This window comes from Arabidopsis thaliana, chromosome 2 (genome assembly GCF_000001735.4).
Source record: "Arabidopsis thaliana chromosome 2, partial sequence".
Taxonomy (NCBI): domain Eukaryota; kingdom Viridiplantae; phylum Streptophyta; class Magnoliopsida; order Brassicales; family Brassicaceae; genus Arabidopsis; species Arabidopsis thaliana.
This window is the reverse complement of record NC_003071.7, coordinates 3,232,853-3,249,395: the sequence shown is the minus strand read 5'-3', so window position 1 is coordinate 3,249,395 and position 16,543 is coordinate 3,232,853. Positions and strand designations below refer to the sequence as shown.

At 42.5% G+C, this 16,543-nt stretch overlaps 5 protein-coding genes, 1 long non-coding RNA gene and 4 pseudogenes across 9 annotated transcripts; 8 read left to right on the top strand and 2 right to left on the bottom strand.

Moving 5' to 3' along the window:
* Position 1: 1 nt before the first annotated feature.
* On the top strand, positions 2–319 carry AT2G07812 (annotated as a pseudogene). The gene has a single exon.
* On the bottom strand, positions 39–2,393 carry AT2G07749 (Mitovirus RNA-dependent RNA polymerase; the record flags this gene model as incomplete). Its single annotated transcript, NM_147269.5, has 1 exon — positions 39–2,162. The coding sequence occupies one exon, from the start codon at positions 2,160–2,162 to the stop codon at positions 1,422–1,424; it is 741 nt and encodes a 246-aa protein (NP_671802.2). The 3' UTR covers positions 39–1,421.
* AT2G05145 lies at positions 1,187–1,403 on the top strand. Its single transcript, NR_140067.1, has one exon. It is a non-coding gene; the product is annotated as an other RNA (long non-coding RNA).
* Positions 2,394–2,494: 101 nt separating the features above from the next.
* Positions 2,495–3,377, top strand: AT2G07776 (uncharacterized protein). Its single transcript, NM_201708.2, has one exon. It carries the CDS (start codon positions 3,030–3,032, stop codon positions 3,357–3,359), a length of 330 nt encoding a protein of 109 aa, NP_973437.1. The 5' UTR covers positions 2,495–3,029; the 3' UTR covers positions 3,360–3,377.
* On the bottom strand, positions 3,193–4,073 carry AT2G07655 (uncharacterized protein; the record flags this gene model as incomplete). Its single annotated transcript, NM_001335336.1, has 3 exons — positions 3,193–3,283; positions 3,413–3,837; positions 3,912–4,073. The coding sequence occupies 3 exons, from the start codon at positions 4,071–4,073 to the stop codon at positions 3,193–3,195; spliced, it is 678 nt and encodes a 225-aa protein (NP_001325332.1).
* On the top strand, positions 3,851–4,811 carry AT2G07747 (annotated as a pseudogene). The gene has a single exon.
* Positions 4,812–7,132: 2,321 nt separating this feature from the next.
* Positions 7,133–8,902, top strand: AT2G07773 (cytochrome B/B6 protein). Its single transcript, NM_201707.2, has one exon. The coding sequence runs from the start codon at positions 7,737–7,739 to the stop codon at positions 8,556–8,558; it is 822 nt and encodes a 273-aa protein (NP_973436.1). The 5' UTR covers positions 7,133–7,736; the 3' UTR covers positions 8,559–8,902.
* Positions 8,903–8,932: 30 nt separating this feature from the next.
* ABCI5 (Cytochrome C assembly protein) lies at positions 8,933–9,703 on the top strand (the record flags this gene model as incomplete). The annotated part of the gene is made up of 1 exon (NM_201706.1): positions 8,933–9,703. One exon carries the CDS (start codon positions 8,933–8,935, stop codon positions 9,701–9,703), a length of 771 nt encoding a protein of 256 aa, NP_973435.1.
* Positions 9,668–9,739, top strand: AT2G07742 (annotated as a pseudogene).
* Positions 9,740–12,037: 2,298 nt separating this feature from the next.
* AT2G07744 lies at positions 12,038–14,911 on the top strand (annotated as a pseudogene; the record flags this gene model as incomplete). Its single annotated transcript has 1 exon — positions 12,038–14,911.
* Positions 14,912–16,543: the final 1,632 nt, after the last annotated feature.

Here is a 16,543-nt window from a genome sequence, read left to right as displayed (position 1 = left end):
AATGCAAAGCCCAGCTATGAAGCGAATAAAGAGCAGTTCGCACTCTCGGTGGGATGGGTCGGGTTCGGTCAATGAAATGCCTTTTCCAAGCACGATCAGGCTTCAGGGTAGCTTCTGGGAGTGCTCTACGAGAAGGCATATGTGTTACATCTTGAGATATTTGTTTAGGGCAAACGGTCACCGCCATTTCTCGTATGAAAGGCTGGACTGTCGCAATCAAACTCTCCGCCTGCCGGATCATCTCTATCAACCGTCTCGGCCGCACCTTCTTCCGCATCTGTCTCAACTGCTCCTTGTGCGGGACTCTGGATACCTATAAAGCTCCTCTGGGCAATCGTATTGGTTCCAATCAGCATTCCTAACCTCCGTCTTCTCCTGAGCGTCTGGACTGCACTGAGTGCCTGGACTGAAAGGATTCTCTTTCGCCATTTAGAACTTCCCCGTGGTAGCATAGCATAGTAGTGCAAGTGAAAGTAAATAATCAAAGACGTTGAAAAAAAAACCTTGTGATCGATGTGGGACCTTAGATAACAAAGTAGCGATAGGGCGCCTAATTCTGGTCATTTAGAGCATCTTCTCTTGATTCACTCAGAAATTACCCTTTCTCTGAAAAGCTTCAACTCAATCACTTGGACAGAGGGATTTGGCCTACCAACTGCAGGCTCTGGTGGGGGAACGGTATCCATTGCCTGCTGCCCCATCCCAATAAAACGTGTTTCTCAACCACCCCTGTCGACTTCGCACAAGCCAACCTTGCACTAACCCTAAAAGAAAAATCCAGTATAAAATCCCGAGCGGGGAACCACCAAGTGCAGCTAAAGCAGGGCCGCTAGGTCCGAAGAGTAACTGCCCTTCTGACTTCCCTGTCCGGGATCTCTTCACTGAATGTGGAGGCGCGTAGCGCTGCGAAAAAGAAAGGGTTGCCTTCCATGCCAAGCCAGCACATGGACCGGATTGTTACTCGCTACGCGCCTCTGCATGGTGAGATGGGAACAAGTTGTCATGATGTATGCAGGTAAGTGAGCGATGAACGCCTGTCTCTGTTGCTGCATGTGCTGTTTGTTTGTTTCCGAGGTGGTGTGGTCTGCCCCCGAGGAATGTCTAGGAGAAGGGTTTTCTGCTGTGATTGCACCAAGTGCAGCTGCGGGTTAGTATCTCTTCCTAGGTGGGAAGGGGCACGACGAGGAACGAAGTCAAACCATACCACGTACTCACACCATTGTTCATACAATGTCTATAAGCGGTGTTTTCTGCGATATGTGCTTCTGGCTCTCCACAAAGGAACATCTCCAAGGGAGGGGGCGTGAGCTGCTTAAGCTTCATCCCATCCCGAATCCTTGCAATTAACACACCACGAAGATAGGGACTGAGAGGTAATCCTCTTCCAATCCACCACTCGAGTGGTAACCGATCAGGACCGACTAAAAGCTTACTAGATAACGCCTGAATCCGACTAAAACGCCGGGATAGGGCCTTAGTGTAGTGTCCATTTGTCCTAGCACGCGGTATCCAGCTTTATTTAACCTTAAACAAGTCTTAGGACTTAACTTGTACTTATAGGCCAACTGCTGAGTACCAACGAGGAAGTAGCTCTCAAGCACAGCTTTCGCAGATACTGGGGATAAGTCCTTCGACATTATCTTAACCCAGAACCGCTTGGCGAACTCAAGACAACCCGTCTCAGATACAATAGACTTGGCATCAGATATATCTACTTGCAAAGCATCAAGTAGAGAACGGTACTCCTTAGCCACACTACGATCGGCAATGACGATGTCATCACCTAACAAAGCGTAGTCGAGAAATGGTCTCGTCTGATGAGGATATGCTCGTAATGCTGCCAACCACACAATAGCATGGTGGGACAACGCGAATAGAGCCCAGGAGCCGTAATAACCCAAAGGTTGACCTGCAACAAACACAACTTCGTCATGCCGTCCAGTAACGGACTTCAAAGAGCATGAGTTGAGTGCTAAGGCACCATTGACAATGCACGATGCCATCGTTTGACCGAAAAGGCACGCCATAAGCTCATATATGACTGGAACGGGCCACCGATCGGTGGCAGCGCTCAAGTCAAAACTTGCTATAAATCTTGGGCGTCTCTTTGCCAGACGATGGATAGGACCTTCTTGATGGAAGGTACCGTCTTGAGAGACCATTTTTCTTTAAAGAAAGTCCCGTTTTAATGATTTACAGAAATTTCAGTTTTTTTTGTTCAATTCTTCAAAAAAAATACTTCCTGCCAAAGCGAGCAAGTCGCCTATTTCAGGGAAGCTAAAAGCATGTCGTCCCGCCTATAGTCGTAGCCAGTTCCCTTGCAGGCCTTGATTAGCAAGGAATAGAGAGAGCATTGAAAGTACGTAACTCTCGAACTTGTTTCTCGAGAGGTTGTGAACACAAACTCGACTGATAAAGGAGAGGTCCGGAGGTATTAACTAGTTGATGAGGTCTCGACGAGCGACTAAAAGGAGAGGTACTGACGTGACTCGAGTGAAACTATATTGAGGAGAGGGAAGGGGACTTATGTAACTATATTCCGAATCCTTCTCCCCATCAAAATCTGCCTCCCTTGCCCATAAGGAGAGAGTCTCCCTAGTGAGGAATCCTTTAGAACTGATGACGTCCTAGCTGTGAGCTGACCCAAGAGCTACACTGATTAGGAAGCAGATTCCGCACAGAAGACCAAGCAAATCTCCTCTTCTAGTCTTACCCCCAGGCTGTGGTGCTACGAGATGGCAATTTATCGTATAGAAGAATAGATCCGTGGGCCTATTGATTGACCATAGATCATAGAACCGATCGACTGCTATCTAAGAGAAGATAAGTAGTTCTTCTATCGTTCAAGGGCAAGGGGGAGAACATGTAGCGGCTTGCCTAGATCTCGTATTTCCCACGTAGTCCGTAGGTCAAACCAAGGATTCTCTTCACAGTCTTAAAGGATGTATCTCTCCTTTGCGCTGACTTATGCTCTGCGAGCTAGGAGCGCATCATAGGGGCAGGGCGAAAACGAACATAGGATCATCATCATGGCCCTTTTCTTCTTTCTTTTGCTGCTGATCTCACATCGAGAGCAGCTCCTTCTTGTTCAGGGTCATCAGATGAGAGATCTTCTTCCGACTCCGAGAAATCGGTCAAACGGGAGGCTACCCTCTCCTTTTAGTCGAGTAATCAATCCCTCGACTCATCTCTCTATCCATAAAAAAGCCCTTCCCAGAGGAGAGCGGAAGCTCCAGGATGAGTATGCCCTGGATTCCCGGATTCATTCTCGTCCTGATCCACTCTGGAATTTTCGGAATCTACAAAAACATTCTAGGAAAGGGCTCGTAATGATCTTCTCAAAGATCACAAGGTGCTGAAGTGGCAGGATAGGAGGGGGATCCGTAGGTTTTTGTGAAAGGGATGCTCTTACTTATCATGTCTGAAAAGAAAAACCGAATTCCTCGATTTCATTCGATTCATCCACATTTCCATTTCTTGTAGAGGAAGGCTAACTGTGCTTGCTGGCTGGGAGCTGTATGAGCGGTAACGTCCACGTACGGTTCCGTGAGAAGGGCGGTGGACAGAAATGGCCTTGTTGTACCTTACTCTCGTCTTCAATGGGGTCTGCTCTTTTTTTTTTGGGAGAGTATGCCAATATGATCTTAATGAGGTGCGGAACTTTGCATCTGACATTCGTTGGGCTTCCCTCTTCGGGAGCCTGCGTCCCGGCCGTTTTTGTGCAATAAACCCCTCCGGCCGAAGACTAGTGGTAGGTGGTCCCGCGTAGCTTTCGGAGAAGGGTAGCCTTGTGTGTAAGCACAGCAATGAACCGCGGCGAACCCTCAGACGACCTATCTAAGATTAGGGGGGGGGGGAGATCCTCAGTAGTGGTGACCCTTTCACCTCTTCCCACGGACTGATACATGTACCGAATGCTCATACGGGAAAGTTGACTCCTGGGTCTGGAACCTGGGGGGTTGCTCCGAGAAATCCTTTCTTTCTCGTCCACTCAGGGGGGTGCGGACACACCCGCGCGGATTACAGGTGACGGTTACAAGAATGGCGGGGAAGTGAACAGTACCCGACGACATTCAGGGATGGATGTAGACCCATCGGGCAGGGATAATCATTCCGGTCCTGGGAGAGGTATTGATTACTCGACTAAAAGGAGAGGAACCCCATCGACTGAAAGAAGAGGAGAGGTGGCGACCATTTTCAAGAACCAAAAAGACTGAACTGAGGGAAGCCCTATGAGTCACTGAAACGACGGCAGGAGGGGGCCTTTGATTATAAAAAAGGGGAGCAAAAAACGAGCTTTTCCCCCCTTTACAATATGAAGAAAGAAAGAAGGGTTGAAGTTTAGACCGCTCACAGTAGTTCTACCTATAGAAAAGATCATGAAAGAGGCGATCAGAATGGTACTCGAATCCATTTACGATCCCGAGTTTCCAGACACATCGCATTTCCGCTCGGGTCAAGGCTGCCACTCGGTCCTAAGACGGATCAAAGAAGAGTGGGGAATCTCTCGCTGGTTTTTAGAATTCGACATCAGGAAGTGTTTTCACACCATCGACCGACATCGACTCATCCAAATTTTGAAGGAAGAGATCGACGATCCCAAGTTCTTTTACTCCATTCAGAAAGTCTTTTCCGCCGGACGACTCGTAGGAGTTGAGAGGGGCCCTTACTCCGTCCCACACAGTGTACTACTATCGGCCCTACCAGGCAACATCTACCTACACAAGCTCGATCAGGAGATAGGGAGGATCCGACAGAAGTACGAAATTCCGATTGTTCAGAGAGTCAGATCGGTTCTATTAAGGACAGGTCGTCAGTCTACAATAATTTGGTGTCCGATTTTCGGCTAGTGGACAGCTATACCAATAATCCTGTATACAGCTGTATAATATTTTTTATAAAGGATTATCGGTGAGCAAGAATTAAAATGTAGTTTTGAGTTTCGTTAGTTAACCTACCTTTTTCTTTTGGTGGTGAGTTTCCTTTTAGGGGGTTACGAGCCTTTAGCATTCAGATTGGGCAATGCGAGATAGATTGATTTACATTTACCTCGAGGATAGTCTTTCTTTTCCAAGCGCGCTTTCCCAACCTGCCATATGTCCGATACATAGTCGAGGGCTCTATACGAGCGCCTTTCTTTCAACTCTATCTATTCTTGCTTTTCAAACATTGTATTCCTTATAGAATATCATCTCATGTCTATCTATAGTATAACGTTTCTCATAGTGGCATAGCGGCTCCGAGGTGATTCTTTCTGGTATCCGTCCTCTCTCATACTGCTTTAAGGTTGGAGGATTTAGTTCAAGCTAGTCTCCTATGGTGAAGATCTCTATATTTGTTAAGACTGTATGAAAGAAATCACATATAGTAATCATCTAAGAATATATCTATACTATAATGGTTGCATCTAACATTTCTCATAGTGTAGATAAGGCAGTCCCCGGAGCTAAGAAAACTACGCTATTCAAAGCAATCCGCCCAAGGAAGGCTAGCTAGTCGAGTCTAATGCTAGGCTAGGTGATTCCTCTCTATCAATGACCGAAGCTTAATCCAGAGAGAGAGCTCACTATACCACCAGGTTGCCACATTTGCTTATGAAACAAGAACAGCTTATCCCGAGGCTCTGAAAGACTGAGGGTAGTCACTCAAAAAGTAATCCGTCACTTCGCCCGAAAAGCACTATAGGGGATTCCGGCCAAGCGAGCATAAAAATACAATACCCAACTTTCTGTTTCAGCCCACTCCACTTCATTGACCGAGACTTTCTATTCCGAACCGGTTCGGTTAAAGACCTAGCCACGAGACCAACTCCGGGCTGTCTCGTAAAAGATCAATTCCCAGATGCTCTTACTCGACGCCCACAGGCAAGCTTGTTTAGAGAAGGAGAGTTCTCTTCATCAGGGAAACTGCTCAACCTCCACTATTTCCATAAGCATGATTATGCACTAGCAGACATAAAGTGCCAAGAAGAGAAAACGCATAACTCATAAGCCAAAGATGTATTCGATCCTGAATTGAACGTAATTTTTTCCGATTGGTTGGAAGGTAAGGATAGCATGATTGACTGGTTGCGGGTCCCTTGGATCATGGGCCACAGCTATTTGGATAGATTCAGATCCTTTCATGTAGTAGAGTCTTTGATGGGCTCGGATCCTTTTCATGATTTCATGTGAGGACACCTTTGGCGGGCTTTTTTGATAGATCCAGGATTTCTGTGCGATATCGATCTTCTCTTTATGGCTTTGGTTAATCTATCGTCTAGCTGTCTTGGTCTTCCGAAAAGGCGAAGACAAACGCATGGATTTACTGTATTCTATGACTAAACCAGAATCACCCCGGAGTGAGCTGTTCCATAAGGGGCTCATATTATCCGACAGAGCAGAGCTATCATGCCGAAGAAGCCTTTTTCTTTCTACGCCCCGGTGGCATCTTGACTTTCCTAGGTCTCTAATAGTTCCCCATAAAAGAGTCAATGGGCTGAGCTGATCGAGTCCCATTTTCTGGCTGCAAGGCCCGGCCCGAGTAGTCAATGGTTGCTACCGCTCACTGCGCTTCTCTGTACCATTTCATTTCTAGTCAAAATGGATCCTGGGCATATCTACTGACCCGACAAGCTGACGTAATTCTATCCATCCGTAGCTGTCTGTGCCGCTACCTCTATCCAGCAGATCCAGTGCCAACCGATCTATATCTAGCTTTGGCCGGCCGGGCCAACCCACCTATACAGAGTTGATGCCATGCCCGCCTAACCACGAAAGAAAGCATCCAATATTTCAAGACTTTCTCCACAGAGCTCTAAAATCCTTTCTCCGAAGATCCAGGCTCACTTTTTTAGGCAATGGAATGACCCGAGCAAAGGAAAGGGATCAAGGCAATAACTACGCGCATCAAGGTGATACCTAGACCGAGCGAATCTGACCGTAGCCTATCATACTGAGTGAAAGCGTGCCGAACCAAGGGAACTTGCCTTTAATCTTAGGCTCGCAGCTACTAGGTGCGTACCCTTGAACCTAGCTCGCCCTAGGGTACAGGCATTGAAAGACGGCTTTCAGAATAGGCTTTTTTGTACGAAGAGAAGGTTACACTACTATATAAGATAAGTAATTCATTATAAGATAAGTAATTCATTGTGCTAAAAGAACCACTTTGAGGATCAATCCCTTACTGAATGAATGTCCTTTTGATCAGTGATCACAGAAGGAGAAGGCACTGTGAATGAGAACCTCTTTCCTTTCTGGCTACCAAACGTGCTAATAAAAGAGCTTATTCTGAGTTTGAATTCCTCGAATTCTGTAAGCTAGCTTGGTCTACCTGCTTTGTTCTGATTTCATTGTATTCCTCCGTATTCAGCATTCGCGCCGGTGTCACAAAAAGCAAAAGCATATCAATTCGTTGAGGCAACTAGTCTTGGTAAGGTTTTTTCCACTGAATGAGAAGTTTGTATGATCCAGATGTTTTGAAGGCGTGTTTGCCCCTGTGATACGCGTACGAGGAGTCGACGGGGAAGAGCCGTGCTGGGGTTGGAAGAGGTTCCAGCTTTAGAGGAGCCTCCCTATCTTATCCCTTGTTGGTCTTATTTGACAGCTCAGCTTTGTCTCGGGCAGATTTTGGTCCATGATGGACTCTTTTTATTTATTTTGACGATTGGATTTCTATATGAATGGAAAAGGGGTGCTTCGGATCGGGAGTAAAGTGATAGGGCACAAAATGGGGGGAAAAAGAAAGGAAAGAGAATAATGCCCACGTTTAATCAATTGATTCGTCATGGTAGAGAAGAAAAACGGCGCACGGACCGTACTGAAGTTTTGGTCTTTGGTTTGCTGGTTACACGTATTATCCGTTTTGTACATTCTGTTTTGTTTCCCATCCCAGTCTTTTGCAGCATAAAAGTCCTTTTAGATTCCTTTTGTTCGCTTCCTATTATAAACAAACTTTCCAAAAAATGGCAACTGATTTGGTTTTATGTTATTTCAGTTATTCTCTGTAAATCTTTATTTGCTGTAGGATACTTGTGGATGGACGACTTAAGTCGTGCCATTTCTCAGTTCTACCCGGTGGTATCCGGAGGACTAGGAGGAGGAAATACGCCAATGCCCCCGACAAATCCATCTGAGGGTGGTCTTTTAGAAGGATATTATGCTCATGAGAATGAGCACTCTCACGATCAGCAGAGGGGTTCACCTTTCTGGTCGAAAGAGTACAAGGAAAGTGGCTCAAAACGCCTTTTCTTGAACCTCGAGGTAGAGGATCAAAACACAGATACCATCGGGGAGCAAGTAAAAGCAGAGAGTGATAAATGCGAAAAAATCAAGGCAAAAATAATAGCAAAAACACATGAACTCTTAGTATCCGAAGGTTACCATATTCCGGATGAACGGGATATAGAACGAGCAATAAATGTTGTGATGACTGAACATGAAATGATCGATATCGATCGGCGTAAGAAAAGATTCTACTATCTTTATTCCCGGTTAGGAAAAAACGGAGACAAGTTTTGGGTGGAGCTACTGGAATTGCTGTCTGACTACGACATAAATAAAAGCGATTCCGACGACTAAACCGCCATTTCAGGTTTACGTCTTTTGTTAGGTCTCGACTTCTTCGCTATGATCTTCCCGGTAGTTCATATAGGAGCTATAGCCGTTTCATTCCTTTTCGTTGTTATGATGTTCCATATTCAAATAGCGGAGATTCACGAAGAAGTATTGCGCTATTTACCAGTGAGTGGGATTATTGGACTGATCTTTTGGTGGTGAGTTTCCTTTTTTCTTTTTTTCGCTATGCGCCGCTCCGCCAGCAAGGAGTGCCACGCACAAGCAGAGCGAAAACAAACAAAGCAGGGGAGGGGGAATTATTCGTTGGGGGAAATCCTTTGATTGCGTATTATAGATCCATGTCTTTCTTGTTCCACTAGCTAGGACAAAATTTGCACATGTCCGTTTCGTTATTACAACCTTCTTTTTTGATGTCAAAGACCAGAAGCTACGCGCAAATTCTCATTGGGTCTTGGTTGTTCTTAACAGCGATGGCTATTCATTTAAGTCTTGGGGTAGCACCACTAGATCTTCAACAAGGTGGAAATTCTCGTATTCTCTATGTACATGTTCCTGCGGCTCGGATGAGTATTATTGTTTATATCGCCACGGCTATAAACACTTTCTTGTTCCTATTAACAAAACATCCCCTTTATCTTCGCTCTTCCGGAACCGGTATAGAAATGGGTGCTTTTTTTACGTTGTTTACCTTAGTTACTGGGGGGTTTCGGGGAAGACCAATGTGGGGGACCTTTTGGGTGTGGGATGCTCGTTTGACCTCTGTATTCATCTCGTTTCTTATTTACCTGGGTGCACTGCGTTTTCAAAAGCTTCCTGTCGAACCGGCTTCTATTTCAATTCGTGCTGGACCGATCGATATACCAATAATAAAGTCTTCAGTCAACTGGTGGAATACATCGCATCAACCTGGGAGCATTAGCCGATCTGGTACATCAATACATGTTCCTATGCCCATTCCAATCTTGTCTAACTTTGCTAACTTCCCCTTCTCAACCCGTATCTTGTTTGTTCTGGAAACACGTCTTCCTATTCCATCTTTTCTCGAATCTCCTATAACGGAAGAAATTGAAGCTCGAGAAGGAATACCAAAACCTAGTTCACTCGCTCTCTTTGCATCCATGGCTGAATGGTTAAAGCGCCCAACCTAATAAAGAGGCAAGTAGGTTCGATTCCTGCTGGATGCACTTGGAACGTTCAGTTCAATCGCAGCTCACAGAATCTAAAGAGATAGCTCGCCCTTATAGCTTATGGGGCATTTCACTCGCTCAACACTCGTTCAAAACATCCACTCGTTCAACAGGAAAGAAAAGGTCCAAAGGATCTACTTCTCAGGATGGAAAGAAGCAAGAAAGTCTAGAGAGTCGAAATGACCTTGGTCCAACCATAGTAGGACTGATTCGGAAGATTCTATCCTATTCTTCTAAAAAGGAGTTCTCTAATTTAACTGGACTTGAAAGCGGTGGATCAAGCCCCCCTTTTTCTTTGGCTGTGTCCAAGTGAAGTGAAACTCGGGAATGAAGCAGATAGGTCTCAGTCGAAGAAAGGTAGCCCTATTGGGTCTGGGATTGCTTACCTTTCTTTCCTTCTACAGTACGCCTTAGGTTATTCTAAACCTCCACTCTCAGTCTACTTTTGAATCGATTGCCTTACCTATACCGACCCTACTCAACAGGGGTCGTGAACTATGAAAAGCCTGCCAGGCAGAGAAAAAAGTGCAAAAGCGATTGAACAAAGTCGCTCCGGTTTGGATGCAGATGAGGGAGAGGGTGAAAGCTTTCATTTAAAGGTAAAGGGAAGGGAGGATTACCTTTTTGGTCTCATATAATTAACTCATGCTCAAGCACTTGAACCTGGTTAAAAGCGGACCGAAGTTTATCCTCTTTCTCTAAAGCATCATCTGAAGGAATTCGTACCGATTTATAACAATTTATAAATACTAACAAGTAACAACGAATTCAATTGCCAGAAACTGTGTAAATAAATAATCAAATCTAGATCTTGGCGTTTGAATATACCTGGATATTCTGAAGGGGAAAGGTGAATCATATTATCTCGAGATTATTTTAGCACCCCAAGTGTTGTGCCTCTACCGGTATCCACACGCACACAAACTAGATCAGATCTGGAATGCTAGTTCCTTTGAGATCTAAACTCAAAACTTTAGACAACTCTTTGTCTCTTTATTTTAGGGTTCTTGTGATCAAAAGTGTATCTCACAAAAGTTGCTAATATATCATATATACAGCCAAACGTTTAACCCTAACCAATTAGGGTTAATAATGGGCAAAAGCCCAATAACTCTTTTAATTGATCCAATTTGCTTAAGTGTATGACCCTGTAGGTTTGTATAATATTAGCAATGAGTTCTGACTCATAGATTATAAGCGGTCTCTTGCAAAATATTATAACCACGTAATATTATACAAATGTCAAACCTCGACATTACAACTTTAACTAGAATAAAGTACAACTGATTTCAGGACATTCCCAACAATCTCCCACTTGTACTGGAATCATCTATTCCCATAATCCCTTTGTCTCTATATCTCGATCTCAGCATAAGGCAAGAAATTGTCATCCTTATTCAGCTAGACCATGTTTATCGAACTCCAATTTATACTGATAAAACAAACGACTGACATTCACCTTGTTTGAGCGCGGCCACGCATTTTTCAGTATCAAATCTTCGATAGGCCCAAAGATATTTATCTCCCGTTATATGGGAGGGACAAATTCCATCTTGTTCCATCCCTGTTCCTTAAACAATTCATAACGCGCCCAATCACTGTCTATATAATCACCTTTTATGGCTGACGTTTGAAAGAGTCAAAGCGAACTAATCCATGAGTAAGAAATCATGACGAACTCAGGTCAAAGGACTATACTCTATAGTTGTGATGAGAAACTCTTATGACACTCATATAACAATCTTGTAGAGTCCTCATAACGGGTCAATCCAATATTGTGTTCTCTAACACATATATATGTGATTGACTTTAATACCACATATTAATGACTCCATGAAACTTAGTCATCAGTCACCTCACATACTAGTCATTCCCAGTTATTAATGTCCCATTTTCATAACCTTGACTAGGGACTTCAATAATATATGTCATTTTCCACTTACAGGGTTTCATGATCAAGTCACGTACTTGATGACCTATAAGAATGATATCAATTTTTTGGGACTGTTATTTAATTATCAAATAAATAAATAATACTGAAACGAATTTCATTAATTTGAAATTAAATCCAAATGTATTTTAATATGAACATCATATCATAAAAGAAAAAATCTCCCACTAGAAATAATATCACATCTTTATAGATCTAATGCCAATCGAAGCAGTATGACTCTCATGCTTCGGCTGCGGAAGAGGTTTGGTAATAGGACCAGCAACATTTGCATCCGTTGAAACTCTGCTAATCTTCACATCACCTCTACCAATAATCTCACGAATGAGGTGATATCGCCTTAGAAGACGAAAGACAAAACACTTTGTGGAGAAGTGTGGTTTTAAGTTTGATAACGGATATGTCATTCCTTATAACAAAAAGTTGTCGCTTCGATACAGGGCTCATATTAATGTTGAGTGGTGTAACTAAACAGGATCCATCAAGTACTTATTCAAGTATATCACTAAAGGGATGGATCGTGTAGCAGTTGTTGTTCAGCCTCATGATGAGCCTACGAAGATTACAAATTCTAAAGAGAAGTCTACAAGCTCAAGTAGTGGAAAAACAATTCAGGATGAAATTCAAGATTTCTTTGATTGCAGGTATTAAACATATCTTTTACTTAGTAGCTATATCTAGATTAGACATATTTTTCTAACATGTTTTGTGTTTTTTTAACCAGATATGTATCAGCATGTGAAGCTGGTTGGAGAATTCTGAAAAATCCTATACATTACCGGTCAACATCCGTTCAGAGGTTATCCTTTCACCTACCAGGGAAACAACTTCTGTTTTTTAAAGGTGATGATGAGGTACAACACGTTTTGAAGCGTTCAGAACTACAAAATTCAATGTTTCTGGCTTGGTTTGAATTGAATAAACGGTGTCCTACAGCCAAAGATCTCACATATACTCAGATTCCAGAGTATTTTACCTGGGATGGTACAGCAAAAACTTTCAATCAAAGAAAGCGACCAGGGAATACGATTGGAAGGATAAATTATGTTCCACCTTTTTATGAAGAAGGTTATTATTTAAGAGTGTTTCTCAACACACAAACTGGACCTGAGAGTTTTGATGATCTAAAAACAGTTAATGGTGTGGTTTATAAATCCTTCAAGCAGACATGTTTTGCTTTGGGTTTTCTAGATGATGACCAGGAGTATATTGATGACATAATAAGAACCAGTTTCTAGGCAACTGGAAACTATTTGCGTTGTTGTTTGTTGTAATGCTCCAGTCTACAAGCTTTTCTCAACCAGAAGTTGTTTGGGAAAAAACTTGGGAACACCTATCAGAAGATATAGAAAGAAAAAGGAGAGAGTACTTTGACTGACCAGGTACCATAATTTTGTATTTTACAGATATATGTTCTATATAGATCTTTACATTTTATTGGTTTGATTATTGATTGTTGCCATGTCATGTTATATTCGTCTGCAGAACTAATATTGTTTGATGAGCAAAAACAGATGTTTGCTTTAAAGGAAATCAACAGTATCTTACGAAGCAATGGAACATCTCTAACAGCTTTCAAGACAATGCCACAATTACCAGAAGAAGATGATGATGATAGTAATCTTTTGATACTTGACGAAAGAAACTATAATCGGAATGAACAGAGGGATAAATTTGAAGAATCGTTGCAGAAGATGACAGATGAGCAAAAGAGTGTGTATTCTGAGATCATTGAGGCAGTTGACAATGACACTGGAGGTGTATTCTTTGTCTATGGTTTTGGTGGGACTGGAAAAACTTTTATATATAAGACACTTTCAGCTTCACTAAGATCTAGAGGTTCAATTGTGCTTAACGTTGCTTCAAGTGGGATTGCTTCTCTATTGTTAGCTGGTGGGAGGACAGCGCACTCTCGATTTGGTATTCCAATTAATCCTGACGATTTCACTGTATGTAATATTGAGCGTGGCTCAAATCAAGCCGAATTGTTGAAAGAAGCGTCTTTGATTATTTGGGATGAAGCTCCCATGATGAGTAGGCATTGTTTTGAATCTTTGGATAGGAGTTTGTCTGATATTATAGGAGGTGTTGGGAAAAAACCTTTTGGTGGAAAAGTAGTTGTTTTTGGTGGTGATTTCAGGCAGGTACTACCTGTTATACCTGGTGCTGGTAGGGCAGAGATTTGCATGGCTGCTCTTAATGCTTCTTATATTTGGAATCATTGCAAAGTTCTCAAGCTGACCAAAAATATGCGGCTGTTTTCAAATGATTTGAGTCCAAGTGAAGCGAAGGATTTAAAGGAATTTTCAGAGTGGATTTTAGTTGTTGGTGATGGTAAGATAGCACTACCAAATGATGGAGAAGTGATGATTAACATACCCGACGAGTTTTTAATCAAGTACGCTGATAATCCAATTGAAGCAATAAGCAGGGAAGTTTATGGAGATCCTAAGTTATTGAAAGAAAAAAATGATCCGGTTTTCTTTCAAGAGAGACCGATTTTATGTCCAACCAATGAAGACGTTTGTATGATCAACAATTATATGCTTGATCAACTCGAAGGTTAGTATTCAAACATGGTTAAATGTTTTTAAGGCTTTCGTACTAGATAAGCGGTTAATTTTATTGTCATATTATGTGTAGGTGAGGAACAATTATACCTAAGTTCTGATTCTGTAGATCCTTCTGACATTGGAGGTACCAATAATCCAGTGTTAACATCAGAATTCTTGAACAGTCTAAAGGTATCTGGTTTACCAAATCATGGTATAAGGTTGAAAGTCGGTTGTCCTGTGATGTTGCTAAGAAACCTAGATCCAAAAGGAGGCTTAATGAATGGCACGAGGTTGCAAATAACACAAATGTGTGATAAAATTATTGAGGCTGTCATCATTACAGGTGATAGAGTTGGACATAAAGTCCTCCTTCCCAGGATATTGATATCTCTCTCGGACAGTAAACTCCCTTTTAAAATGCGTCGAAGACAACTTCCAATAACAGTTGCGTTTGCAATGACCATTAATAAAAGCCAGGGACAGTCTTTAAAGAACGTTGGCATCTATCTTCCCAGGCCATGTTTTTCGCATGGACAACTCTACGTTGCTATCTCAAGGGTCACTTCAAAGAAAGGATTGAAAATCCTCATTGTGGACAAAGAAGGGAACCCACAGAAGGAAACAATGAACGTGGTGTTCAAAGAAGTGTTTCAGAATCTGTAAGACTAAGCATTGCAAGAGACATTTCTACAAGGTAAACACAGTCAAAAAATTCTTATAATCGTGATATGTTAATAATATAGATAATCTATTTTTTTAACATTTGTGAACAGATTCAAGCTATTCACAACACAGGGCATATTGGAATTGAGGGAGCTACTGGAATCAGTTTATCAGCGAATTAATAAAATGTTTACAATTGATATTCAGTTCTTTTCATTTTTTTTTTCCATATTATCTCAAATAATGAAAACAATAAACATTAACTTTGTTTCTCATATATTGCTAGAATAAAGATTGCAAAAAAAACACATATCTACAGATAGTGAAAAGTAGTTATCTTTATGCGGGATTTCATTTTTTAATAGTCCTGCGAGTACGAATTCCAATCACGTCAAGAGGAAGAAGACGCGAGCGTTAGCTCCCACCAGTTGATTTTTTTTTTATAAATGGGACGATACGTTTTTTTTGGGCTGGGGCTTTCTTTATAACATTAGATAAACAAAAATCATAAATAGTAATGTTGTATCACCAAACCGAAGAAATCATTAGTTTATCAATAAATATCACTGAATTAGTTTATCAATTGACGGAAAACAAAGTAATTTAATTCATCTTATGTTGAATTTATCTAACCAGCACAAACAAATCATGCTAAACTACTACATTCAGATAGTTGAACAGAAGAGTTGGGTAACGATGACGGCTAGGGTTACGGGTGATCACGATGCTACTATGACAGAGATCGGAGAGGGTGTACGGCCTCCATGAGATCCGCCGGATGGAAGGGGATCTTGGGCGGCGAGAGTGATGGGTACGAATGCAGGAGGGAGGCTTTGCCCAGAGAGTTTGATGGATGATGAGTTTGTTTCTTCGAGGATGCGTGTAGAGTTCCCGAATGGAGCAGATGGTGAATCGGTTATAACGATTGGTAGGGAAGTGTTGGATGTGATGAATAGTATGTGGAAGCAGTGCATGGTGGTGAAAGTTTTAGGACGGAATATCTCCATTGCTAATTTGAACAGGAGGTTGAGGGAGATGTGGAAGCCACAAGGAGCTATGTTCGTCGTGGACCTGCCTTGTCAGTTTTTTATGATCAGATTTGAAAGAGAGGATGAGTATCTGTCGGCACTCACAGGTGGTCCTTGGAGAGCGTTTGGCAGTTATCTTCTCGTGCAAGCCTGGTCTCCAGAATTTGACCCTTTACGCGATGAGATCACAACAACACCAATTTGGGTCCGTCTGATGAATATCCCGTTGTCTCTGTATCACACGTCCATTCTTATGGGTATAGCTGGGTCTTTGGGAAAGCCGGTGAAAGTGGACATGACAACGCTGCATGTAGAGCGAGCCCGCTTTGCTAGAATGTGTATTGAAGTAGATTTGGCAAAGCCGTTGAAGGGAACTTTGTTACTCAATGGTGAGAGATATTTTGTCTCGTATGAAGGTTTGGCTAATATTTGTTCAAGATGTGGCATGTATGGTCACTTGATCCATACCTGCCCACAGACTATTGCAGAGAAAGAAGTTAATGCCGCTTCTCAGAGTGCTCCGGTGGTGGTTAGTGGAGCAGTTCCGGAGAATGATGGTTTTACGGTGGTGAGAAGGTCGAGGAAGAAGGCGGCACCGCCGCAG